Source organism: Lissotriton vulgaris, unplaced genomic scaffold, assembly GCF_964263255.1.
Source record: "Lissotriton vulgaris unplaced genomic scaffold, aLisVul1.2 SCAFFOLD_1043, whole genome shotgun sequence".
Taxonomy (NCBI): domain Eukaryota; kingdom Metazoa; phylum Chordata; class Amphibia; order Caudata; family Salamandridae; genus Lissotriton; species Lissotriton vulgaris.
In genome coordinates, this window is record NW_028252006.1 from 460709 (window position 1) to 487441 (window position 26733).

A 26733-nucleotide genomic window follows, 5' to 3' on the forward strand; every position below is an offset into this window, starting at 1 on the left:
CCTGTTATTTAGGACCAGCATGAATGAGGCCCAATAGTAAAGCTGAACGTCCTCCATACCCTACCCCTATCTATGTTGATTGTATACATTTTTCATATGCAATCAGTTAGGCCCATAAGAAGGACTGTATCCTGGCTCGTAGGGCAGCAAACCAAGCCTTGGATCATTAGTGGGATATTTTGCAAGATGTTTAGAAATCTTGATAGTACCACGATCTTAAAGAGGTCAGTCCTCCCCAGAATATTTAGTGGGAGTTTTCACCACTTCTCAAGATCTCTCCAAGTCTTAACCATTAGCATGAATAAATTAAGGCTCATGGTGAGGTCAGGCAGCAACACAATATATATAGCAAGGTTTTTAAAGCTAAGTGCGAATGCAAATACCGGACTGCCATTTGATCGCCTCCGAGTCAGCTGTAATCGGCACAATGTGACTTAGTCCAGTTCACTTTCAAGCCACTGGCCTGGCCTTATCGATCTAACATTGTGACAAGTCTGGAGCCCAAGGTCTAGGAGCAGCCAACATATATGAGTATGTCATTGACATAGAGTGCAATACGAACCTCTGTGTTACCCACCCTGTTCCTAGTCGTCATTTGTGGACATCACCCCTGACCCAGGTTTTCAGTGGTTATATCGTCAGGTTGAAGAGAAGTGGAGTCGGGGTATGTCTTGTTCCTGGGGGTGATTGGATGCCATTGACTTTAACTTGGTCTTGTGGCTGGGTTTACAGTACATTCACATAGGATATGTAATGCTGTCCAAATATTGTATGCATTAGCATCCAAAAAAGAAAGGATCACTCAATTGTGTTGAATACTTTTTTAAAGTCTAGGAGCATATTAGCACAAGGCTTCCGGGAAGCATGTGTTTGTGAAAGAGCATCCGTACTCTACAGATGTAATGCTGGCTAAAAGTTTTGAAACAATCCTGGTTTCAGTGTTTATGAGGGATACTGGCCAGTTAGAGGAGCATAGCTCCAGTTAGTAGGCACTACCGTAATTGTTGGGTCTAGACCAGGTGGCACAGCCCTCTTCACCACTGCCTCCTAAAACCCAGTTAGTAGATAGGGGGGTGATGAGTATTTTAAATTAAATATATTATTTCTGCAGAAAACCAGCTGGACCGGTAGTCTTGGCTGTGGACATACTGCTTTTGGCCTCCTTAATTTCTTCCACTATAATACCATGTTCCAGCAGCTTTCTATCCTGTGCCCCAAGAACTGCCAGTGGAAGATCAGTGAGTGGTGTGGAATGCTCCTGGGTAGATTAGACTCAGCATGCATAAAGGGATCAAATAGAATCTGCAAATGTAAGCACAATCTTGCAGCAGACTTGGCTATATTGCCACTGGAAGCTATGATATGCGGGATCACCCTAGAGGTCACATTTGTAATAGCCAGCCAGTAGAGTAATTTGCCAGATTTCTTACACCTGCCTGGTAGAGGCGATCCAGCTCTTCGTTAAGGTAGAGTTGTCTCAGAGGCTGTCTGCACTTGATTGATGCTGCGATTACTCACCATGATTCATAAGAGATTCCTTTCTTTTCAAGTTTAAGTGCTCTAGTTTCCAAGTCAGAGGTGGCCTGGTTGCTGATCTTTTCTTTCTCCCTCAAGTAGACTCTGACTGTGCATGCAAGGTGGCCTTCCTTGAAGCCCATATCATTCCCAGTTAAGTCACAAGCTTTCATCAAGCTTGAAATATGACAATAATTCCTTCTGAACTCAATGGGCATTGTGTATTTTATCCTCTCTGGGGCTCCAAATGTAATCATCACTCACTGGAGAATGGTCAGATATTCCTCGTGGAAGGGTAGGTGCCATAGAAGTATGTAGCATATCGAAAGCAGAAAGAAAGAGGATATTGATTCTGATCATTGTTTTGTGGACAGCTGACATGTGGGTATATTATTTCACCAACCCAGACCACCACACATCACACAAGCCCTAGGAATCTGTTCAACTTGCTAGAGCATAGTTCCCTGGATCCGTAGCCTGGGCTTCTGTTGTATCTAGCTCCTGACACATAAATTCATTGAATTAGAGGCTTCCCTCCTCACCTCCCTTTGTCGAGCCCCTTCAGCCACCCCACTCATGATGTGTGACTTCCTTTCCCATGCAAATTGGAAGGCTGGGGAATCATCTGCTGAACCAGCACTCCGCCAGAGCATGAGGCAGAGAAAACTATATTTACTCTTGGTCCTAGGCCATTTCCTGCTGTATCAGAATGGTTACGACAAAAGTGCAATGGGCATTTTCACCCTTACTCTCGTTAATCTGAGCTTGTTTCCCTCCGTCTAGGCAGTGTGCTCTAGTTTGGTTGTTACTGCATGCAGCAAGGACGGGGGATGAGGAACACAAGCCTTGTCTCTGCCTCTTATAATGTGCAAGGAAGGGGGTACATGCTCAATCATGTTGTTTCACCCTATCCCGCACCATTGCCTTCAGTTTCTCCATGGCGTAGGGAGTCCATATTTTGACTAACTATAGTATTAATGTTGGACATCTGTTTCCCTCCAATCCTTGCCCACTGTCAATCTGTCTGCAATTAACAGTTGGGATATGAGTTCCCCACTGTGGGCCAAAAGTGGAAATAAGTCCTTATCTACTTCTCCTAATAGTATCATCAGGATTTCTATAGGTAGCTGTGTTCCAGTGAGGTCTTTGAACTCATCTGTGGAGCCCACACCGCAGCTAGAAAAAAGTCACTGAAGACCAGTTCATCACCACACTCGCCTGAAACCCTCCAACCAAGCCCTCAGACCAACGCAGCAGCCCACAACTTCAGACCATTGATCGACGACTGCGCCAACACCCTCACTCTGATCACGAAACCCTGCAACAGGCGCACCAACATCTGGTTCAATGCCGACCTCCAGAACTCCAAGCACACCCACCGAAGACTCGAGAAGCAGTGGCGCAAAAAGCAGACACCAGACAACCACGCAGTCCTCACGAACGCCAAAAGAACCTCCTTCAAGGAACGCATCGACATCAACAGACACAACACCAAAGAGCTCTTCAACATCGTGAAAGAACTCGCCTCCCCCAGCTCCAGGGACATCCCCCCCTTACAAGAACTCTGCGACTCCCTGTTGACCTTCTTCCACCGCAAGATTGCAGACATCCACAACGGCTTCGACACACAGACGCCAACAACAGATGCCTACACCCCCGACTCAACACCCACCAAACACACTGACCTCCTGCTCTCCTGGAACCTCGTCAATGACGAAGACACCACCAAAATCATGAACACCATCTACTCCGGCTCACCTTCCGACCCCTGCCCCCACCACATCTTCAACATGGCAAGCTCTATCATCGCACCCCAACTCTGAAAGATCATCAACAGCTCCTTCAAGACCGCCACCTTCCCGGAAAGCTGGAAACACGCCAAGATCAATGCCCTACTCAAGAAATCCAAGGCGGACCCAAAGGACCTCAAGAACTTCCGACCCATCTCCCTGCTCCCGTTCCCGGCAAAAGTTGAGAAGAATGCCAACAGACAACTGATCCGCTTTCTGGGGGAGAACAACGTCCTGTACCACTCCCAATCTGGATTCCGCAGCAACCACAGCACTGAAACCGCCCTCATCGCTGCCACTGACGACATCAGGATCATCCTGGAAAACGGCGAAACCGCAGCCCTCATCCTCCTGGACCACTCAGCCACCTTCAACACCATCTGCCACCACACCCTGAGCACACGCCTCTGCGACCTAGGGATCCGAGACAAAACCCTGGACTAGATCACCTCCTTCCTCACCGGCAGAACCCAGAGAGTCCGCCTCCCTCCTTTCTGATCCAAAGCCACCGCGATCACCTGAAGTGTACCCCAAGGATCATCCCTCAGCCCGACTCTTTTAGAACATCTACATGGCACCGCTCGCCAACATCTTCCGAGCACACCACCTCAACATCATCTCGTACGCCGACAACACCCAGCTGATCCTCTCACTCACCAAGGACCCGGCCACCGCTAAATCCAACCTCCACGAGGGAATGAAGCCCGTCGCAGACTGGATGAAGACTAGCCGGCTGAAATGGAACTCTGACAAGACAGAGGTTCTCATCTTTGGATCCACCCCCTCCGCATGGGACAATTCCTGGTGGCCGGCCACGCTGGAAGCTGCCCCGACACCCACCAACCATGCAAGCAACCTGGGGTTCATTCTTGACTCCACACTCTCTATGACCCGGCAAGTTAATTCTGTTTCCAAGCTGGACTACGGCAATGCCATTTACGCAGGAACCACAGCCACACTCCGCACAGCTCATCCTCGGACTCCCTGGCCACAGCCACATCACCACCCACCTGAGAGACCTGCACTGGCTCCCAGTCAACAAGAGGATCACCTTCAAGCTCCTCACCCACTCCCACAAAGCACTCCACAACATCGGACCAGCATACCTCAATGAACGACTGTCCTTCTACACCCCGAACCACCAGCTTCGCTCCGCTGAGCTCGCCCTCCTCACCGTCCACGCATCCGCCGAACGACCACCGGCGGCAGATTATTGTCCCACCTCGCCACCAAGACGTGGAACGCCCTCCTCGCCCACCTGCGGCAGGCCCAGGACCTGCTGACCTTCAGGAGACTTCTCAAGACCTGGCTGTTCGAGCAGTAGCTGCTTCCCTCACCCCATTAGCGCCTTGAGACCCTCACGGATGAGTAGCGTGCTCTACAAATGTCTTGATTGATTGATTGATTGTTGAACAACTTGTGTCTAGAAGTTCTGAACCGTCTCATGTGGCCACCACATATCTAGGTAGGTAACAAGAACATGGTAGCCTCGCCAACAACTGTCATGGCTGCCATAAACAGCTTTTTTTCGTACTGGCGTTATTTACTATCTTAGCATTATTTTGTAGGCTGTTTCTTTATACAGAACACATATAAGCTGCTTTGCTGCCCTGACAGGTTAAATATCCACATGCTTTCAGGGACATATAGGTACATGTTTGCATTCCACTCCTGGGCGCACGACGGGGTCTATAAAGGTTTACTGCATACTAAAGCCATATAGATTCTAGTAACAGCCTTGTTTGTTTCCCCCTGATGAAACAGAAGTTCCAACTTAACCAAGTCTCAACAGCCATTCGAGCTTGCCACTAGAGCCTTGACCAGTGCAGTAATTGATTTATTCTATAAAGGTCTCAACAAAAAGTATTTGGTGAAACTATCTCTGCTATTAGGTGACCCCGATTGTATAGCATGCCTAGACTTGTAATATTGCATAGACGCTGTCTGATAAAGCGCAGTGGTAAGTTAGGATTGCCCCCTTTTGGTGTAAGTGACAATGAATAGCTCATTGAATCACTAGCACCAGCTGCTTAGTGTTGTTTCAATGGAGGTTAGTAGTTGGTCGTAGAGAGTGTGTGCAGGCTATGGTAGCCAAAACTGTTTCAACATTGGGACTCTGCATGGTAGGTTTGTAGCAGTGGAGGGGAGGTTGTATGGAAGGGATGTGGTTCTCTGCTGTGTGTATGCGCCAAACACTGATCAGGCTCGATATTTAGATGGCCTCTCTGGGTCCTTGGCTTCTTTCCTGGCGGGCCCGATAGTGTTAGGGGGGGACTTCAACTCGATTACGGATGTGGCTCTGGATAGGTCCCATCCCCCCCTGGTAGACTCCCCGGTGCGCAAGTTGGCCATGCACAGGAAGGATTGGCAGGACAGATGGGGGTTGCTGGATGTATGGCGGGAGCAGCACAGAGACACCAGGGATTATTCCTTTTACTCTGCTCTCCACGCGATGCATGTGAGGATAGATTCGGTGCTCTGTAGTGGGTCCCTAGCCCCATTGATCTCTCATACGGAGTACTTAGCCAGAACCATTTCAGATCATAACCCCCTATTGGTACACATCCAGTGGCAGCCGGAGCGCTCGGCGATACCAACATGGCGGCTTCGGCCGGAGACGCTAGAGGACTCAGTATTTCATGACGCTGTCCAGCAGGGTATCGGCCGTTACTTTGATGAGAAGAGGGCACGGCCACGAGTCGGTCCACTGAATGGGATGCAATGAAAGTGGTGGTGAGAGGGGTGTGTCTGGGCAGGTTTTCGAATGCTCGTACGACTGTGTTGAATGCACTTATGAAAGCGGAAGAGACTTTGAGAGATGTGGAGCGCCGCAGGCCGGCCAGCCCGGACTTACAGACCCAGTTGTTGGAAGCGAAGGAAGTGGTCGCCACCGAGACGGAACGGTTGAGGTGTTACGACTACAGGCAGTACACCATTAGAGCGCATGCAGAACGGGACAAGGTGGGCACACTCTTGGCCAGACTTGCTAACCCGGAACTTAGGGGTTGCCCGATCCTTAGCATTAGCAACGCACAGGGGGAGATGGTGTATTCCCAGGCAGCGGTGTTGGAGTGCTTTCGGGTGTACTATCAGGAATTGTATCAGAGTCAGTTGGGAGTGGAGGTCCAGGACATAGCGGAGTACCTAGGGGCGAGGCAGCTTCCGGTCCTAGATGAAGAGGACGCGAAGGAGTTGGGTGGCCCGATCACGCTCACTGAAATACGGGTGGCTATTAAACATATGGCTCGTAATAAAACGCCCGGGGTAGACGGGCTACCAATAGAATTCTATCAGCAGTATGTCGACAGTTTGGCCCCCAGGCTCCTGGTGGTGTACATGGAAGCTTTTGAGACAGGAAGCTTGCCTGGGTCCATGCGTGAGGCCTTGATTGTCCCGCTCCTGAAGCCTGGTAGGGATGCAACGGACGTGAGGTCCTATCGCCCGCTGTCAATGTTGACGGTGGATTACAAGATCCTGAGCCGGATATTGGCCACCAGACTGGCCCCACACATGACGGGCCTGGTCCACAGGGATCAGGCTGGGTTTATCCCCACGAGGAGCACGGCGCTGAATATTCGCCGCCTGGTGGGGATAATGGACGCCATCTTGGATGGGGACGGGGCCCAAGCGGTCCTGTCCGTGGACATCGAGAAGGCCTTTGACAGCTTGGAATGGTCCTTCCTGGATGGAGTGCTGGAGAGGTTTGGCATGGGTGAGGGGTTCCGCCGGTGGACGAAGGTCTTATATGCCTCGGCGACGGCGCGGGTGCGTTTGGGTGGACTGGTGTCTGCGGCATACCCGGTGGGTAGGGGCACGAGACAGGGGTGCTCCCTTTCCCCCTTACTGTTTGCTCTGGCGATGGAACCCTTGGCGGTCCATGCGAGGTCGGGTGACAAGTATGCGGGAATAACCAGCGGCGGGCAGCAACATCATATATCGCTGTATGCGGACGACCTACTTCTGTATCTCGATGATACGGCGCGGGCCCTGGAAGGAGCGATGGACCTGTTGTCGGAGTTTGGCCGGCTGTCGGGACTTAAGGTCAACTGGTCGAAGACCTGTGTGTTCCCGCTGAGAGCGGAGTCGCCCAGCCCTGCTCGTGACTTGGGGGTGCTCTGGGAGCCATCTTGCTTCACTTATCTGGGAGTCCGCATCTACCACGCGGCCGCGGACCTATTGGAGGGCAACATCGGTCGGTGCGTTCGGGCGCTGAGGGGCAGCATGGCCTTCTGGTCGACCCTCCCGCTGACGGTTCTGAGTAGGATAGCTCTTTTAAAAATGGTGGCGCTCCCCCGCTTCCTGTATTACTTCCGTACGTTGCCTATCTGGATTCCTCAGGGGATCTTTAGAGACCTGAGGACGATGATTATTGGGTTCCTATGGGGGCATGGCCGCCGTAGAGTGGCGCTGAGCACGCTGCTTCGCCCCAAGGTCGAAGGGGGCATGGCTGTACCCGACTTTGAGCTATATTATTTAGCGGCGCAATTGCAGGTCCTCACGCAGAACGTGGCCAGGGTGTTTAGGGGGCCGGAGGCAGATCGAGAGCAGGGGATACAACGCCATGTGTTGTCCTACATCGTTATGCAGCAGAGACTTGAGTTGCGGGGCCTCACTATGGAGGAACGGACACTCAGGCTGTGCTGGCAGAGGAGCCTTAGGAGAGCGAAGGCGACACGGCCTTATGCGCCGGAGATCCCGATCGGTATGCTGACGGCCTTGCCGCACGGGGGTGACTGGTCCCCATTGCTGGATTGGGAGGAGGCAGGCCTGCAGGTGGTAGGAGACCTGTACATCGATGGGGCCCTGGTACCCTTTGAGGTGTTTCGGGAACAGTTCGGGCTGCCTGATGGGGGGTTTCTCCTACACGCGGCGGTGGTGGCGGCTATACAGAAGCACTGGAAAGGGGGGCTCATGGAACCGACCACGACTATGGCGTGCCAGTATGTGGTGATGGCAGCGGGCACGTTCAAGGCTGTGACATGCCTCCATAATAGGATGCTGAACGAGGGACTGGAACCGCTCCAGGGGCTCAAGGCTAAATGGGAGGAGAGTGTGGGCAGACCCATTCCAGACAGGGCGTGGAGTCACATCTTGCGGCGCACGTGGAAGGGCACGAGAAATGCGCGTTTCCAGCAAGTGCATTTCTATGTGCTCCATAGGGCCTACCTGACCCCCGAAAAAATACAGCGGTATTTCCAGGTACAGGATGCTCGGTGCCCGCGGTGTTCGTCTCTGGGAGCGGACATGGATCATTTGCTCTGGGGGTGCTCGCATCTGGAGGCCTACTGGGCGGAGGTGGGGGACCTCTTAAACGAGGTGACCGACAGGGAGGTGGAATTTGATATGGCGGCGTGCTTGCTGCTCTGGTTCCCGCACACCAAACACACCAAGGTGACGAGCAAATTTATTGATCTGGGTCTGATACTGGCGCAAAGAGAAATAACATGGCATTGGAAGTCCAAGGGCGGGCCGTCACTGCGGAGGTGGAAGAACGAATTGCTGCGATGGTCTGAATGCGAGAATGTGCTTCGGATGAAGCAGGCTGTCAAGCTTGGTAATGAGAAGGCTTTGGATGCAGCGCGTGCGTGGGAGTTGGTGGTGCAGGCTTTGCGTGATTCCTTGGTGGAGGATGAGGACTGAGGGAATAGGACCAGCGGACACTGCGGGGCAAACGAACACAGAGTTGTCATTGACACTGTAGTGGATCCATCCAACACATCAGCACGAAGCACACACCATTAGCAGTTGCCGGGGTGGGGGCATAGGGGGGTTGTTCAGTGGGAGTTCGGGGTGGGTCGGCAGCCGGGAAGCTGGTTGTCTGCAAGGGCGACTTCGAGTTAAGTGGGTCAGTTAGGCACCGCGCGGAGCTAGAAATGGTGGGGAGGAGCGACCAGGTATGACAGGCTCCATTGCGCTCGGGGTGGGCCCTGGAACAGACAGTAGCATTGGTCACGCAAGCGGAATGGCTGACGAAGGTATTGTTGAGGGTGGGGGGGTAAAATGCGGATACGTAAAACGATCTTTCGACCATGGTCCCTATGGGACGCTCACCGGGATGTTTTCCTACCAAGTAGAGTATTATGCCGCCCGGCCTCCGGGATGCGGGCTGAATGGCTGTGTATGATATACGCTTTACTGTTGATCGGGGGGGATGTCACGAGTGGACTGGTTGACAACTTGTATTCTGTGGTTTCTAACTCTGCAATAAAAACAAATTAAAAAAAAAAAACATTGGGACTCTGCTATAGGCTTTTTCAATCTGGCACCAAGGTTTTACCGAACCTGGTGAGAACTAGATATGGGCCAGTACCAGCTGGGCAACTGTATGGTACCTGTGAATATCTGGTACTCCAAGCCCTCCTTGCCATTATGAGCATTATAGAAGGGATCTTGCCACACAAGGACGTCTGTTGTTCGATATAAACGTCTCTAGTTTTGTGTGTATTGTCTTACCAGATATAAAATAGTCTCAGAAGGAAAAACATTTTTATACAATAATACATCACCTCCAGTTAATCATGAGTCTTCCCCTTATGTAGAGGTCTTTAAAGAGAGTGTAAAGAAGGTGTGGTGTTATCCATGCAGGGCTTGCATATGTGCAGAGATAAAGTAACACCTAAATATTAAATCCCAGTTGGTGTCTAAAGTTGTGATGAGTACTCTGCTGTATATTATTCACTATACATGTCCCCATACACATGGGAACTGACTTATTAACCCAAAACTGCTTGAAGGGCATCCAACTCCTCCAGCAGTCTGGGAAGGGAGACCAAAGATTGGCCAGAAAGCATAGCTCATCAGCAAAAAGTGCCAGTGTGATCTGTATCCCTGCTACCTCCATCTTTGTAATGTCTGGATTACATTTTATGTACAGCAGCAGGAGTTCCCTTGTTAGTACAAAAATATAAGGTGGGAGTGGACACCCCTGTCTCATCATCCCTTGTGCATTGATTATCAAATTGGAGAGGAGTAATCTCATCAATATGCAAGGTGAAGGCCTTGGAAGTTAGCTAATATCTGAAAGAGACATGTTAGTGATAGATTCCGTACCATAGAATATCCCCAGACGTCAGACTGGACCCGGGAAGTTTTCGTCAGCAGTACCCCTGCGCGTCGGAAGACGTTGTCCTATGGCTCTGCGTAAGTTGCTGGCGTTGTAGCTGCAGAGATGACGTAGACGGAGCTACTTAGATGCGCCCGCGCGCACTGACGTCAGTTCTTTCTTTTTCCGCACCAGCAGCGCAGATAAGAGAGAGAGCGGTACCCCTGGTTAAAATTTTTAACTTGGTTTTTGAGAAACTTGTTTCTCTTGTTTTGTCGAGTACTCGACTCCTGGTGCAGTAGGGATGCACAGGTTCAAGTCCTGTAGGGCCTGCCCTCGGAACATGTTGGTAGCAGACCCGCACATTGTGTGTCTCTTCTGCCTGGGTAAGGCACATGACCCCAACGCGTGCCCTGATTGTCGGGCCATGGCACCGAAAGCTTTGCAGGAGCGTTCCTGAAAGTTTCGGAGGACCGGCAATTGGTTCCACGCCGATTGAGGTCCCTCTCCCGTGGGAGGTCGAGGGACCGGCCGCGGACCCAACACCATCACTTGTTGGAATCAAAGTCAGGTAAGTCACAGCGTCGTAAAAAGTTGAAAAAGCAACGTCGCTCTTATTCTACCCCTCACCGGTTGTGGGAAGCGTTGGAGGGGGCGGGAGGTCACTCCCCCGTGGCTCCGATGGAGCCTCCGTTGTTGTCTGCGGCCTACCTGCCCTTTCCAGGCCTGTACGCAACTCAGGACGAGGTACAGACCTTCCTGTTGACCATGAGCCATTTGTTTGGCCCATCGGATCCCTCCGGAGCGCCTTCGGGCCCTGCGGACCCATTGGGTGGGTCTGCCCTCGTGCCGCTGACTTTGGCCTCTGCTACGCCAGCACAATACCCTGTGGGGCCGCCGGCTCAGGCCTCAGCAAAACTGCCGGATCCGGCCTCGTGCCGGGCACGGTGCCGCCGCTCGCGCGGGATGACGCCGAGCCAGGATTGGTCTCTTACCCCCCCGATTCCATTCCTTGGTGGAGAGTTTGTCCCATTTCCCTGGGCACCCCGTCCTTACCGGCCTCTTCAACAACCGGTGGATGAAGGGGAGTAATGGGAGGGTTCTGAAGACCCTCTTGCAGCTCAATTCGAGGAGGAGCCTGAATGGGAAGGAGACATGGAGGGTCCAGTGGACCTGGATTTCTCTCCACACCCTAGTACGCTGTCCCCCTCGTCCGTGGCTATGGAGGAGGTTGGGACTTTTTCTGTGGTGTTGCGTAGGGCACCTGAGGCTCTTATCCTTGAGCTCCCTTCTGTGCCTATCAAGTCCAATCTCCTGACTGAGGTACTGCAACCAGCGTCCTCCTCTGCGGAGCCGCTACTGCCCTTCAATGACGCACTTACTGACATCCTGTTGAGCACCTGGAACAAACCCAACACAGGGGCACCTGTGGATAAGGGTGTAGCGCGCCGCCATCGCCCGGCGCCAGGGGACCCCAGCTTTCTCATGCAACACCTGACACCTCAGAGTCTGGTTGTCCAGGCCTCTGCCTCGCGGAGCGCATTCCCTTCTGCCACTTCGGACAAAGAATCTAAGAAACTGAGCCGTTTGGAAAAACGATTTTCTCTTCTGCCAGTTGTGGGTTGTGGGCGGTGAATACTGCGTGCATGTTGGGCCGCTATTCCCATTCTGTTTGGGACACAGTGGCACACCTGTTGCCTCAGTTTCCTGTGGAAGCTCGGGTGGTGCTTTCCCAGGCCATTACCGAGGGTAGAGATACTGCTAAATTCACTAGCCGTTGTGGACTTGACACGGCCAATTCACTTGGCAGGGCACTTTCCTCAACGGTGGCCTTTCTTAGGCTACCTGATCAGCCCTCTCTTTTTTCAAGTCCCTAGTTGTCAATATATTTCTCAAAGGCATTACTCAACTTTTCCTTCCTATTACGCTTGTAATGCCTCAGTGGTACTTGAACCTGGTTCTCACATACTTGATGTGCGCTCACTTTGAGCCTCTTCATAACTGTCCTTTGCGGTTATTAACTTTGAAAACTGTCTTCCTGGTGGCCATCACCTCCGCTCGGTGGGTGAGTGAGCTCCAGGCTGTTTCCTGTAAGCCTCCTTTCATGGCGATTCATCCGAACAAGGTTGTGCTTCGACCTCGTCCCTCCTTTCTACCAAAAGTACTCATTGCCTTTCATCTCGGGCAAACTGTCACTCTGCCCACTTTCTTTCTGCCTCCGCACCCTTCAAGAGAAGAGGAGAGGCTCCACCATCTGGACCCAAAACGTGCGCTTTCGTTTTATCTCAACCGCACACAAAAGTTCCGGCCGGATGACCAGCTTTTTGTTGGCTATGTGGACGCCAAGAATGGCCGGGCTGTGCACAAGCGGACTATCTCCTGATGGGTTATCTTGTGCATTAAAGCTTGTTACTCTCTGGCTAAAAAGGAACCTCTTGTTGAGCTGCTTGCCCATTCTACCAGGGCGACAGCAGCTACTACAGCATTGTCCCCCTGCAACACGTTTGTCAGGCAGCCACTTGGGCCTCGCTTCATACTTTCACTAAGTACTATTGCTGGCGAAGGGAGCTCAGGTATCTATATCTGGGGTTCTGTTGTCTCCGCCTTTGATAGGCGGAGCACGGTATCAGTGATTTGTATCCCCGTGGTTGTACTGCTTTCCGGGTCCGCCCAGAGTAACGGGAGTCGTAGTCACCAGGAATCCCCTTTGGAGTTAAAGGTCTGTGTCCCGATTTTTTGATGCCTCAACCTTTGATTACGGAGTGTTTCAGCATTCAATGTATCTCTTTCGAATCGCCGCGGTCGATTTCCAGGTCCGCTGGGGAACATGGGAATCAGGACACAGACCTTTAACTCCGAAGGGGATTCCTGGTGACTACGACTCCCGTTAGTCTGGGCGGACCCGGAAAGCAGTACAACCACGGGGATACACATCAAGTCCGTCAACACATCAACGTTCTTTATAATCATTTTATGTTCAAGGCATATGAGCTGTCGATCGCATACCTTTGCATAGATCGCTATCAGGTGTTGGGCTTGGATGTTTGCACTTTGTTATTGTAGGAGTCTTTGTAGTCACGAGATAGGTGACTCCTCCTTTGGTTAGTAGTGGGCATTGCATCGACTCCATCTCCAGATTGTTTTTTTCTGCCATCGGTTCGGATGTAATTTGCTGTGCTCTAGGTCGGTGTCGTTCTCGATTCCCCTTCGACGCGCAAAGCTCTCACCCTTCGACGGTATTGTTTTGATCGCGATTGACGCGTATCCAAAACCCAACCAAATCCTCGAGTCCAGTCATTGACGCGGGCCGTTGAGCCGATCGACACCATCAACTAGCATAGGGAAAGGACTCCATTAAAAAAATGCAAGTGTGGGGCTAAATTCCCAAACACAGATCACCATGAGGTCTGCAACCTTTGTCTCTCTCCAGAACAAGAGAGTCAACACCGCCAGGCCTGGGATTCTTTCAGGTCCAAGAAAAATATACTTGATCGCCTGGCTCGACATCTTGAAATGTCGAGATCAACCGTTTTGGCGCCGGACAACATCTTCGAGACAGGCCCCAACGACTTAGAACCAGAGACAGGAGATGAACAACCCAGCGTCTCCGAAGCCGATGAATCCAACTCAGAAGACCAGTCGATCACTCCAGGTCAATGAACCATGAGCACTGACGTCGACGCCCCGGGCCCGAAAAAACACAAGGCTCTGGTAACACCTTCACCTTTGGGTCTAGGTCGACACCGTGACAATACTTCAGAAGCCCTGACTCTGAGCCCGGCTCTGAAGTCTACAAAGGGTTCCGGCAGCTCAGGATCGAGCCAGCCACACCACGGGACCGAAAAATCATCTTCGGCACCGAAACACAAACCCAAGGTGCAGTCGACACCAGACTCTTCGAGGCCAAAACCGAGTCAACCCAAAGTTTTAGATCCGAAAAAGCAGTCCAAATCTTCAGAGTCAAAAACTCCATCTAAGCAAAAGGACACAAAAACCCCTCCTAAAGCTAAAGAAGACAGGCCAAAACACCACTCGGAGCCTAAGTACTTGGCACTGAAAAAAGACAGTGCATCAAAAGAAGTGTTTCATCCAGATCCATTGTATCCGAAGCAAAAGAAACTCCATATTGACCCCATTACCGGCCAAGTCACCTCTCTTCTTTCACCTGCACCACAGATTGATAATGAGGATATAGGGGTTGGGGATGGGGATGGGGACATAGACCCACCACATGTTCATGACGATACTGATGATGTCACACACAGTATCCCACCTCATGACTCTTGGGATGATTATAATGTCCCAGATGTACCTGAGACGGATGTATATCCCTCTAGACCATCCCCTCCAGATGACAACGTAGGGTTTGCGCAACTTATAAATAGAGCCACACAATACCATGGAGTTCAACTACACTCAGACCTTCTCCCAGCCTCAAAAAACAACAAATACTCTCCCTATGTTAAAAGGGATGATTAAACATGCTACTCAGGTTTTTAAAGATCCTGTCATAACTAGAGTGCTCTATCCCAGAATTGAAAAGAAATACAAACCAGCTCCAACGGATCCAGCTTACATTAAGTGTCAACTCCCCCTGGATTCATTAGTAGTGGCAAATGCCCGTAAGCCGGCAAATTCCCAAACCACAGGTGATGCTCCTCCGCCAGACAAAGAATCCAAACTATTGGACGCATCTGGTAAAAAAGGTTGTGTCACAGGCGGCAAAGTTTTGGTGTATTGCCAACTCACAAGCTTTATTGGCGAGGTATGACAGGGCTCACTACGATGAGCTTGAAAAGCTCATGCAGTATCGTCCAGACCAATATAAGACCAAGGCAAATGATCTTATACAAGAGGGAAAGTTAATTACAAATACCTCTATTAAATGTTCCCTGGATGCAGCAGATACAGCATCTCGCTCAATTTATACAAGTGTGTTACTATGCAGACATGTGTGGTTACGCATATCTGGTTTTAAGCAAGACGTACAGTCTACCATCATCAATCAACCCTTGGATCAGGAAGACTTGTTTGGACCTACTGTGGACACATCTTTAGAAAAGATGAAAAATGACACAGAAACAGCCAAATTTACGGGGTTCTACAAGCAAAAACTAGTAGAGGTTCCTTTCGTCGCTCCTCTTATAGGGGCACCTCCAAAACAACTGGCACAGAAACACCTCTTCCACATACAAAAGCCCCACTCAAAATTCCCTAGCAGAGGATATTTTAGAGGGACTTACAGAGGCAATAACAACAGAGGGAGAGGACGGGGTTCTAACAACCGCAACTTCCCCAACACAAAACAGTGCAACAAAAATTGATGTGGGGGTTGCTCTTTCTCCAGGGAAACCAGGTTGCACCTGTGGATAAAAGACAAACAAACAATAACAAACATATAGAGGAAAGACAAAACAAATGGTTAATTTCCATCTTGCGTAGTTTGTTTGTTACAGGAAACTCATGCTTGTGTGCCCAGATGAAGTGCACGACTGTTTGTTGCCTGAATATCATGCTCCTGTGCTTGTGTGTTGCAGGTAAATCATGCTCATGTGCTCTAAACAAAGTGCATATATCCTCAGGCTAATACAATCATCTGAGGAAAAGAACACATGCACTTAATTCTGTATAGCCAGCTCATTTGACATGACTGGTAACTTAGTAGTAACGCTATGGCACCTGCAAGCCTCAAGGACGTTTAAAGGTACATGATACTGGGTGGGGTAAAAGATAATCATAATTTGTGAGCCTTGATAGTATGGTCAGTCCCCACACACATACATGCTGCCATTTAAAAACATATTTACAATATATACAAAGAGGTGTCTCACGTTGGATGTGAAAAGTTTCCACACCATGGGTCTCGGGAGGGGGTGGTGACGCAAATGGCACACCCTAAGGGGGAGAGAGAAAGGAAGAGCGAGGATGAATTCATTACTGAAATTCAGCGTGGTTTACTCATCTGAAAAAGCTGTAGGCAGGACTTACGCCGGCGACGCCAGACACCCACTTGGAACCTGCATAAATCCCTCTGAAACTGGACCCCGAAGATGGAAGGGTCGGTGCCGCATTGCTGTTTAAAAGCAAGCGAGCTGGCGCGAACCTCGAGTGGTAGAGGCGTGGCCTCATACGACATGTCATGTGGGCCTGTACGTCGGGCCAATGACGGGACGCGTCCGGCAGGAAGGGGAGGAGCAGGAAAGGAGGATTGGAAAAGGCTAGACCGCTGTGTGTAGGGATACCTAATAATCAGGTTGATCGAAAAAACTTTATTGAAAACAGCGAGCAGCTCAAAGGGGCATAAGGCCATGTCATACCGGCAAAAGGATCCAGTAGAGGGGGCGAGAATTTAAATAGAACACCCTATAGAGCTTCCAGTGTCCAAAAAAAGGTGGGAATTAACTTGCAAACCTCATTTATATATAGATGGCAGTAGCCATCCAAGCAGTGCAGAAAATATTGCAAAAAAGTATGTTGGTTGCGGGCACTCAGTACATTGTAGTCCCCATAAAGCAAAAAGGTGATGCACGTAAAGAGCAGACACGTTATAAGTATGGCTTCTCAAACTCAGTGTGTCTCAATTCTACCTAAGAGGTGACTTGGAATGGAGCCATTAGAAAAAGGAGACATTGACCCACAACTCTGCATATGAGTATATGTATGAGAGTTCAAGACAAAAGGGTTTTATGAAAAGAGAGAGAGGTGTCACCAGGGTGATTAAAACCTTTCTTCATGGCAAACAAATTTTACTTTCATGGTAACAAAATTATATGGTAAAAAAATATATAGTGAAAAAATATTTTGATCCAAAAGTCCCCATATGACGTATGTTGGAGTTCCAGAGAAAAGGGTTTTAAAAAACAAAAAGGGGGAGTCACTGGGGTGATTAAAGCCTTTCTTCATGATAAACTAACGCTTTAGTACTGTGCCCCAGGGAATATCGTCATTAAGGCCTTGTTTGTGAGTCCCTAGGCTGTATACCCACCTTTGTTCCTTCTCGAGCAGTAACTGTTGGATGTTTCTCCCAGAGGTTACTTGCTCAATGACAGTCCATTTCAGGTCGTTGGTAGTGTGATTATTCTGAAGAAAATGGTCGCTCATCTTGGTTGTAATTTTCCGGCACCTGATATTGCTTCTATGTTCGCATAGTCTCTGTTTGATCCTACGTGTAGTCATACCCGCATACCGTAACTGGCAGGGGCATGTGATGAGGAATACCACGTTAGTAGAGTTGCAATTGGTATGGGTGCATTGTGTCCATGTTTTGCCAGGTTCGAGATTCAAGACCTTTGTGTGTCCAACCAGGAACTTCGATCTCCTCGGCTACACAACGCATCCTGACGCGGGACCTCACAATGCTACTCAACCAGGATTGAAAGTACACTTGTTCAGGAGGCCTGACTTGGTCCCTGTAGCAGGCCCACACTCTATCACTGTTGGCCTGATCTTGTGACTTTGTCCTGGTCCGACACGCCCAGATAACCACAGTTGGCACTTGGTGCTATTTTAAATATAATATTTAAAATTGTATATCTCCTGTTCTGTTGTTTGGATTTTTATTGCTTTGGCCTTTAAAATATTCATTAATTTTGACTTTATGTTTCTAAATTGGTGTGGGAGTTTTCTTGTGTTTTGTCTCACTTTATTACTGTTTGATGTGCTGCATAAATACTTCATTGCCTCTAAGTTAAACCTGACTGCTTTGTGGGAAGCTACCAGACAAGGATTATGGTTTCTGCTTGATTACAGATGTACCCCCTCAACCAGTAACACAATTTCTCACATAAGCTAATCTATGTTTTTAATTGTATTAATGTATGCACTATATTTGGCTGGCTTAGCTACACTCCTGTCTTCAGACTGCACTCTGACAGGCATTTTGATACTGAAATGGATGAGATTATTACCTGTCCAGGGGAAAGGATGGATTTATTTGAAAAATCCAACCGAGATGGGTGAAGACTGAGTCAAGAGAGTGACCTAAAGTCTTCTGCTAGGTTTTTACTTGGATTATCACTGTAAATTAAAACCCATGACTTTAGTCTTCTGCTAAGGTATTACATTGATGATCGTTGTCATTGCATAAACTTTACACCTATATGTAGGGTTCTGTAGGCCACAATACGTAAAGGGTGACCTCAGCAGAAATGCTGCACCGGCAAAGAAGTAGTTTGGGGAAAAAAGCCCAAGCTTGTGGTTTGAATCCACTGCTATCATGGTCTCAAAATATAACTGCCACTTTCTTCCCTTCCCTCCGAGCACCCAACCAGTCTGGGAGGACTCACAGTAGGTTAAACCCTCCTTTAGTTCAGCTAAAGCGTTGACCAAAGCACATGACTGCAGATTAATTTGAAAAGATAAACATGGTTAGGCATTGCAAATGGGCATTTGAACCATAGCAGATTTTTAGGAAGTTCATCAGTTTGCTTACCAGGTAGTATATAGTAGTCAGGAATTTCAGTTGGTACAGTGTGATGAATTACCACTACCACTACATTACGCTGGTCACATTGTAAATATCATTATATCGCAATGTTTTACTTTATGGTATCTTTACATTTCTGCTAGTGTACAGCAATATAAGGCTGAACCACTATTTTGACAACAGTTAGGCTCCATTGAGATTTGTTATGCTGTAATTAACTATGTTAGAGCAGTACAGGACATTAGGAAACTTACGGGATATTGACATACCTGTTTAAATTGATGACTATTTATAATATTTGAATAGTTTGATTTGTATTATTATTATTTGTGTTGCTCGAATATGAATTTACCTTGACAAAAAAAAGATGAGGTGTTTGGCAAAAACAGGAACAGATGGTTTAATGAAATACTGTGGCAGTGAGTACAGAGTACAGAAACGGGTCTGATGACTGACTCGAAGTGCAATTGTTTTGAACTTTTTTTATATATATTTCTTGGAGCATCATAAATTAATAACATAGATCCAGTTTAGGGAGATGAATGCTGACCTAGTCATGCAGCCATACATTTCTCCTTCCTGATGACAAATGAGGTGTGCCTCGACCTTGTGTGGACACATGAGGGCTTGTGGATAACCTGTCTGGATGTCCGGTATAGGGAGCATATGATCACTGGATGTGCTGTATACTGATAGGCTGAGTGTTACTAACTTCATGTGGTATCTAACTTTATGGTGTTTTGGGAATGCGCACCCCTCCGGCCATGTGCGTTTTATTGGGGTCAATCTCCTCGGACCATTATAGTGTCACTGCCTAGCTGTAGGACAAAACTAGGTTTTTCCTGTTTGTGTGTTTTTTCTGTTGGTTATGTGCCATCCCACCTGTGATTTGTCAATCAGTTTCCTCAGGCCTATGTCGCAGGGCATGCCTGACCACATATTTCAGACTTGGGGTTGATAGAGAGGTCAACTCGAGTGAATGCGACAACAGTGATTCAATTTCGTTTTTATGCACACATGTATCATTGTGAACATTGATGTCAATATTAACATTCCCCCCTCTAGTTTAATTTTTAATTTCAACTACATCATTCACCCCATACTTCATGACTGTCGCAATATTAAGGGTTTTTCGAGTGTCTGTTTTAACTATTACTACTTCCCTAGTTACTTGCATTCTACCCAATTTGAGGACTGCGGTTTTACAGCAGGAAAGCCCTACTTGTTGGAAACCGAAACAAAAAAGTACAAAAATGAGAACAGACAGCAATGGCATGCACAGGCCTGTCACACACCAGGAAAACCAACTGATGTACCTGTCCTGCTCATGGGCACCTCCCTCTTTACACATCTCGGATTGTAATTGATGCAGTGTTTGGATGGAAAGAGTCAAAGTCTTATAGTCCAGGTATTTCCCTAGGATAAACGTGCAACAGAAAGCACCGTTCTTGGAACACACCCCTCCTTCCATTGATGTCATCAAGTCCAACACATATTGATGTTGCATCACAATGAGACGTATGGCTCTTAGTTCTTCCTTGATTGCATTAAGGCTGAGCTCAGTACTGTTCATAATTTTTATCATTTACCATTCAGTTATTTGCAAACTGCGGGCATTTGCTTTCGTCTGGAAAGTGAAGGTTATGGACCCTCCAGCATGTCAGAAAACAGTCTGCATTCTTCTGGAATCTCCTTGAACTAAGCCCAGCCAAATTTATCAGCAGTAATTTTCTCTCTAGCCTGAAGCAACAGAGATGTTTTCATCTGTAGGGGATATTGGTAAAAGTCTGGCAGATCTTTTCCAGGAATGACCAGGGTAGGGGTGTATTTGGTGACCAGAGAGCACAAGCCACGCCATCCGGGGACAAGCTGGGTGTATTTGCTGCACTGCCAGAAGGTATGCATCAGCATGGAGGCGACCTATTGCATGTCCGATATGTGCAGTTTTGCGCCATAGTTCTCATTTGTGCCTAGTGGAATTGTTCCTTTGCCTCTGAAACACAAGGAATACAGTGTAAGTTTCAATACAATTAGGGGTTGCCTCTTCCCTTCCAACCATAGGTACCTATCTATCTTGGAATCCCATATTTCCCAAAATGGGTTATCTAAACTGGTGTTTAACCCCCCTTATGAGACTCATTTACCTGCGTATCATCAAGGTGGATGGCCCTCCATGTCTGGTGTCCAGTTGTTATTAAAGAAGAGTGCCCCACACACACTAAGAGCCATCCTTGGACCACAGACGGAAGTGGGAGCAGTGTTTGTGCACTGGTGAAGTGGCTTTGCTACCTCCAAGACTATCTTTTCTGGAAGGTCTTGGAGCCAAACAGTATCCTCCCCTACGGTCTATCTAGCTCTTCTTGAATCTTGCTAGGTTTCAGTGCAGTGAAGAGATACAGTGCTGTGGGATTGGTCTCATAACCGGTCATGTTCATGACTACTTTATGGCGTTTCACTCTGTTGGGTTGTATCTTGACCCTAATCCTACATAGGTACATGCGGAAAAGGCATTTCGCTTTTTTGGGGGCTATCTCTTGGAAGAAGTAAAGCCTGTCTGCACATCCTGCACGTGTTATCAGTAAACAGACATAACATAACCTGGCTGATGTCTGGGCACCAACAGTTGTCATGTGCTGAGTAATGTGCTGTGTTGTGTAAGAGTCTGCTGTGTAGTGTGTGTGGAATACTAGTGTTGGGTTCAGGGAAATTATAAGTGACATGATAGAGGTTCCTAAGCAAGCACTGTGCAAATGTAGAGGTGGACTCCATTTGACTAAGCAGGTCTTAGGCACCGTATGGATGCGGCCACACCCACAGTAAACAGAGGGTATACAATTGAGGATGGATCCAGGAAAAATGTCTGTAGTCCTCCAGTGATTGGGGAATCTCCTTACTTTGGAAAGGTTTGAAAGTGTCTGTGATGAAAGTCTGCAAAACGTTCATGGGGTTTTGCTGTGAAAGGTTTTCAGCCATATGTTGAAAAGGTGGACCAGCTATATGTCTGAGAGGTGGACCCCTGCCTCTCTTCCCTCCACATTGAGTGTGGTAGGTGTTGCGAAGGTCACTTGATAGGGTTCTTCGAACCTGGCCTTCTTTCATTTCCTTATAAAAATGCAGATATACACTTCCTACCCCGGTTGAGGTGTTTGATACGGTAGCTTGACAGTGGTGCACATAAGAGCTCTGATGTTTGACCTGTTTAGATAGGAAATTAACAGTCTTGGTTAATTCAGATAGATGTACATGTAATTCGTCCTCTAATGCCTCAGTGCTTAAATTTGCCTGTGTTTTTGGGATAGGGGTTCCCATCAGCCTACTGGTTACAGTTTGGTGTGTTCACTGCTGAGTGTATTCCGTAGTGCGAACAAGGTTAGGGGCAGACACTGGAGCTATTTCTTATTAAGGCTGGCACAGATTTTGCTGAATTTATTTTTTAACAGGCCACTGAGTCTCTCAAAGACGCTGTTGCTTTGAGAGTGATATACTGAGGCTGGTTTGTGCGTTACAACTAAAAAGATGTAGATGTGACTGAACATGGAGTTGACAAAAAGCTTTCTGTTGTCTCATTGGATGACTTCTGGTCCCCCAACCTTGGTATTTCTTCTATAATGAAGAACATTGCCCCAGCCTTGGTGTCGCGGTGTATGCAAGGGTAGGTTCCGATTCACCTGGAGAAAAGGGCAGACCACTCCAATTAGGTATCGATAATTGGCACATAGATCGATCATATTGATACGGTCGATGTGTAGAGCCTTAAAAGGCCCGTCAGTCTGGGGATAGCTGATGACGCTAACCTTGAGGGTAGGTTTGAGTGAGTACAATTGGCAGACGGTGCATCCATTTAAATACATGGTTACTGCTTTGGATAAACTAGTTGCTCTTAAGTTCCGCTTTCATGTTTTCTTTTACTGTGTGTGTGTTGATAGGTGCTATTGGAGTAAAGCTATATCAACCAAGCTCTGTGGCATGACAGGTTTTCTGTGGTTGTGTATCAGTATATAAGGTCATATGCAGTCTGTGCACAGCTCCGGGATAACATTTGTTCACTTTCATTGGACAATGCTGATCCCTATAACTCAAGTATAACCCTGCTGTTTCTGTGTACAGCTTGTCTTGTGGTAGTTCTGTTTCTAGTGCCTACTGTTAAGGGAGTAAGTGTTTCTCTTTGATCATCCTGCAAGCCGCCCTTTTCACAATTTGGTCTGCTAGTGCATTTCCCTGAGATACGAAGTCTTTTCCCCAGTATGAGCGACACATTGTACCATGGCCACGCATTCAGACAGGATCATCGCATCGATCAGTGATTCTAGGAGGTCCCTGTAGGCGACAGGGGTGCCATCTGATTTCTGAAACCCTCACCTTCTCCACCTTCCTATGCTAAAGAGCACTGTAGTGGTGACAAGCTAAATCGGACTAGATGGTTACTGTCTTTCCTGCACTTTGGGTGAGAGCTTCAATTAATGCTGTCAACTAAGCCGCTTGCACTGAGAGGTGGGGGAGGAAAGTTAACTGCACTGTTAGTTGCAGTGTCTATAAGGGTGCATGGCTAGGAGTCATTACTACAGCTGACCCCGTATGTGTTACACCTGTCTCTTGGTCTATTGTGAAGGACCCATCAATAAACTATACCTCACAATCTAAGATGGGGTCCTTTTCTGCCTGGTTAATCCCCTTAGGGGTGTATGTTGCACAGTTATGGATCTCCTCCCCCTCCTGAACCTCATGGGCTAGGAAAGTGGCTGGGTTCACTAGGTCGCACCAAACTATTTTTAGAGAAGAAATTCATGTGACATCTAAGATTATGATGTTTTGGGAATACGCACCCCTTTGGCCAGTGCGTTTTATTGGGGCCAATATCCCCATACCATTGTGGTGTCACTGCCTATCTGTGGGAATAATCTGGGTTTTTCCTGTTTACGCATTTGTTCTGCTGCTTACCTGCCACCCCACCTGTGTTCTGTCAGTCAGTTGCCTCAGGCCTAGGTCGCAGGGCCTGCTTGACCACTTACTTCTGACTCGAGTTGATGGAGAGTTAATCTTAGGTGATTTTAACATTAGTGATTCAATTTTGTTTTTATGCAGACATGTATTATTGCAACATTATACCTTCTATTGATGTCTAACGTCTTTGTACTTTTTTGAAAATAAATGTGCTGCATTATTTATGTCATGTGATCTTGCATATTGTCTTAGTGTGTGCTGTATGTTTTAACAAAGTTTAGATTTGCACTTTTTTTTAAAGATTGAATGTTGATTCTATGTTTTTGATTGTATCCTTTTGTTAGTGGTTAGAAATACAACAAACCATATGTGTACATTGCGGCAAGCACGTTAAATGCTTAATGATGTGTACTCTAGTGAATAGGAGTGTTTTGGGGAAAATCACATGTGCTCTTCTATATATTGAAGATACAAATAAGCCCAAACATAATGTATGTTAAATAATAGCATATCGCAAACTTTGTTTAAAAGTTGAACTGTAACAAGTAATGACTTTGTGATATATGAATAGTAAAGCAGCTATTATTTTCTGTTTCATATATGTGTACAATTTACAGAATGGACCCAAGTAAGGTGTTATCTGGTGTGGGGAACTTGATTGGTGGTGCTGTTGGAGGAACTGTAATGAAAGACATGTAAGTCTAAAGAATTTGTTTATACAAAAAGAAGTAAATATGCATACATTACTGCGAAAGACTGAAGTGGTTTATAATAAAAACTAAAACTGTTTTTCCATCAGAGTTCCACCAGCCACTCCATGTTGGGGGGGGGGGGCAGCCTTGCACCAATTTCGACATATTTCCCTTCTAGCTAGAAGAGTTAGGTAGAAAACAAGTTTACTCTGCAGCACGAGGGGCCTTCCTGGTCCTCATATGGCTGCAAACTGACCAACAAATTTAAGGGGGGGGCTTGCCTTTACTTCTTTTCCCAGTGTATCTGACATTGTCTTAGCCACACCATCCCAAAACCTTTCAACAGCGGGCTGGTGGTAAACATTTGGATGTTGTCTGCTTCCTGGGCACCACATCTTGTACATTTGGCTACTCCACCACCTCTTACTTTGGACAATTTAAGTGGGGGCCAGTAGAACCTGTGAAGTGTGAGAAAGTGGTTTCTTCTTAGTGCAGCAGATTTAATCAAGGAATAAAGCATGTCTAAAGATACTTGCCATAGATTTTTCAGCTCCTCGTCAGGCAAGCAGTTCTCCCAGACCAGGTAGGGGGGACTCAAACTCTTGTCCGATGCAGTTAGTAAAGGTCCATACCAAAGTGATACCTCCTTCCTTCTTGGTTTTAAGTCCTGCAGGTCTTTCTCGATAGAGTTATCAGAGGAAGAGTGTCACTGCTGGTTCCTACACCACATTGAGATTTGATAGTAGTTGAACCTAGATAGTGTGTCGTTGGTCAAATTCCTTCAGGTATTTCAAGGCAAGCAACTGCCCCTTCCATTATATCCCCCCAATATGTGACACCAGCTATCTTCAGTGGCTTTACTAGGGTATCTAGAAGGCACTCAGGTGTTCCCGGGGATTCCCAAATCGGGGCCCATTCACTGTAGTAAGATATGCCCAGGCATGAGCCACAGTCAAACCATACTTTTGCAGTGCCATGCAAGACCTTCAGCTGAATTTTTAAAAAGAATTTTGGGGCACAAGATTTGTACATGAAACCCTCTTCCGCGCTGACCGCCAACATGACTTTATACATGTGACTATGCCTGGGCAGTAAATTCCGTTCTGCTAGCGGGATTTGGCTAATTCTGCTTTCCGGGGAGAACGCAGAATTGCCAAAAAATTCTGCGCTTCACAGGATTTTTTGCTTGTTCGTGCTTCCAAAATGCGTGTTCGCAAAATATTTCCCCCGAGCATGCAATCAGTATTCGCGAACAGGAAAAAAGCCTAACGAACGGGCGAAACAAGCAATTCCGAGTGTTCCCGGAACTCTGCGTGCTCGCAGAGATTTTTTTACCATTTTGCAGAGCTTTGCGTAGCGCCACTATGCAAATTCCGGCCACCCCTACATGTGACCAAGCAAGGTGTCATTTGTCCTAAGTAGGAGCATCCTGCAGTCTTTTACCTGGTGTGCCTAGTAATACAATTGCAGATCTGGAAGTTGAGTTAGCTTCCGTCTTAGCTATTTCCAGGATAGCCTAATTCCCTTACTGGCCCATATAAATGCAGAGATTCTTCCCTGTAGTTTAGCAAGAAGACCCTTATCGAACACTAGAGGTATGTTGTCAAACAGATAAATGAACTTTGGCAAAGCACACATCTTAACCAAATGCGTTTGTCCGTACTGTGAGAGCAGGATATTCTGCCATCTCTTCAACAGCTTATCTACTTCCTTAGAAACTTTCATTAAGTTCACTTTTGAGAGTTCTTTTAGGTTTTGTAATATTGTTACTCCTAAATATCTTATCTCTTTTGACAGCCTAACACCATGAACTTTCTGGTTCCAAGCCATACCTTCCGTCTTTCTACTGTTACTACTAATGATTGAAAAGGAAATGAACTTTCAATTAAGTTCCTTCCTCAAGACCAATGGCCTACTAGAACCAACACAATTTGCCTTCCGTGCTGAACACAGCACTGAGCTGGCTCTGATTAAATCTACTGAAGAAATCAGAGAGGCACGAGATCAGGGAGAATCCACAATTCTGATTATATTGGATCTCTCTGCGGCCTTCGACACAGTTCACCACAAAGTCATTTTGGACCAGATAGTCGAAAGGGGGATTTAAAGCAAGGCCCACACCCTTCTAAAATCTTTTCTCTTGGATAGAACTCAAACAGTGAGCCTGGACAATGATCAATTGAGGCCTTTCTCCCTGCCCTGTGGAGTTCCACAGAGTTTTGCTCCTAGTCCTACACTGTTCAACGTATACGTGTCCCCATTGGCAGCCCTTATATGATCATTTGGGCTCCAGCTGACCTGCTATGTCGACGACACACAAATAGTGTT

General features: G+C 47.6%; 1 protein-coding gene across 1 annotated transcript in view; it reads left to right on the forward strand.

The window, feature by feature from the left end:
* LOC147662694 (uncharacterized) overlaps positions 1–26733 on the forward strand; it is a gene marked incomplete at its 3' end in the record, with an annotated part of 662849 nt that overhangs the window by 337653 nt on the left and 298463 nt on the right. The window contains exon 16 of the mRNA XM_086950972.1: positions 24331–24408. Within this exon, the coding sequence (XP_086807098.1) occupies positions 24331–24408 (78 nt within the window). The remainder of the gene's footprint in view (positions 1–24330; positions 24409–26733) is intronic.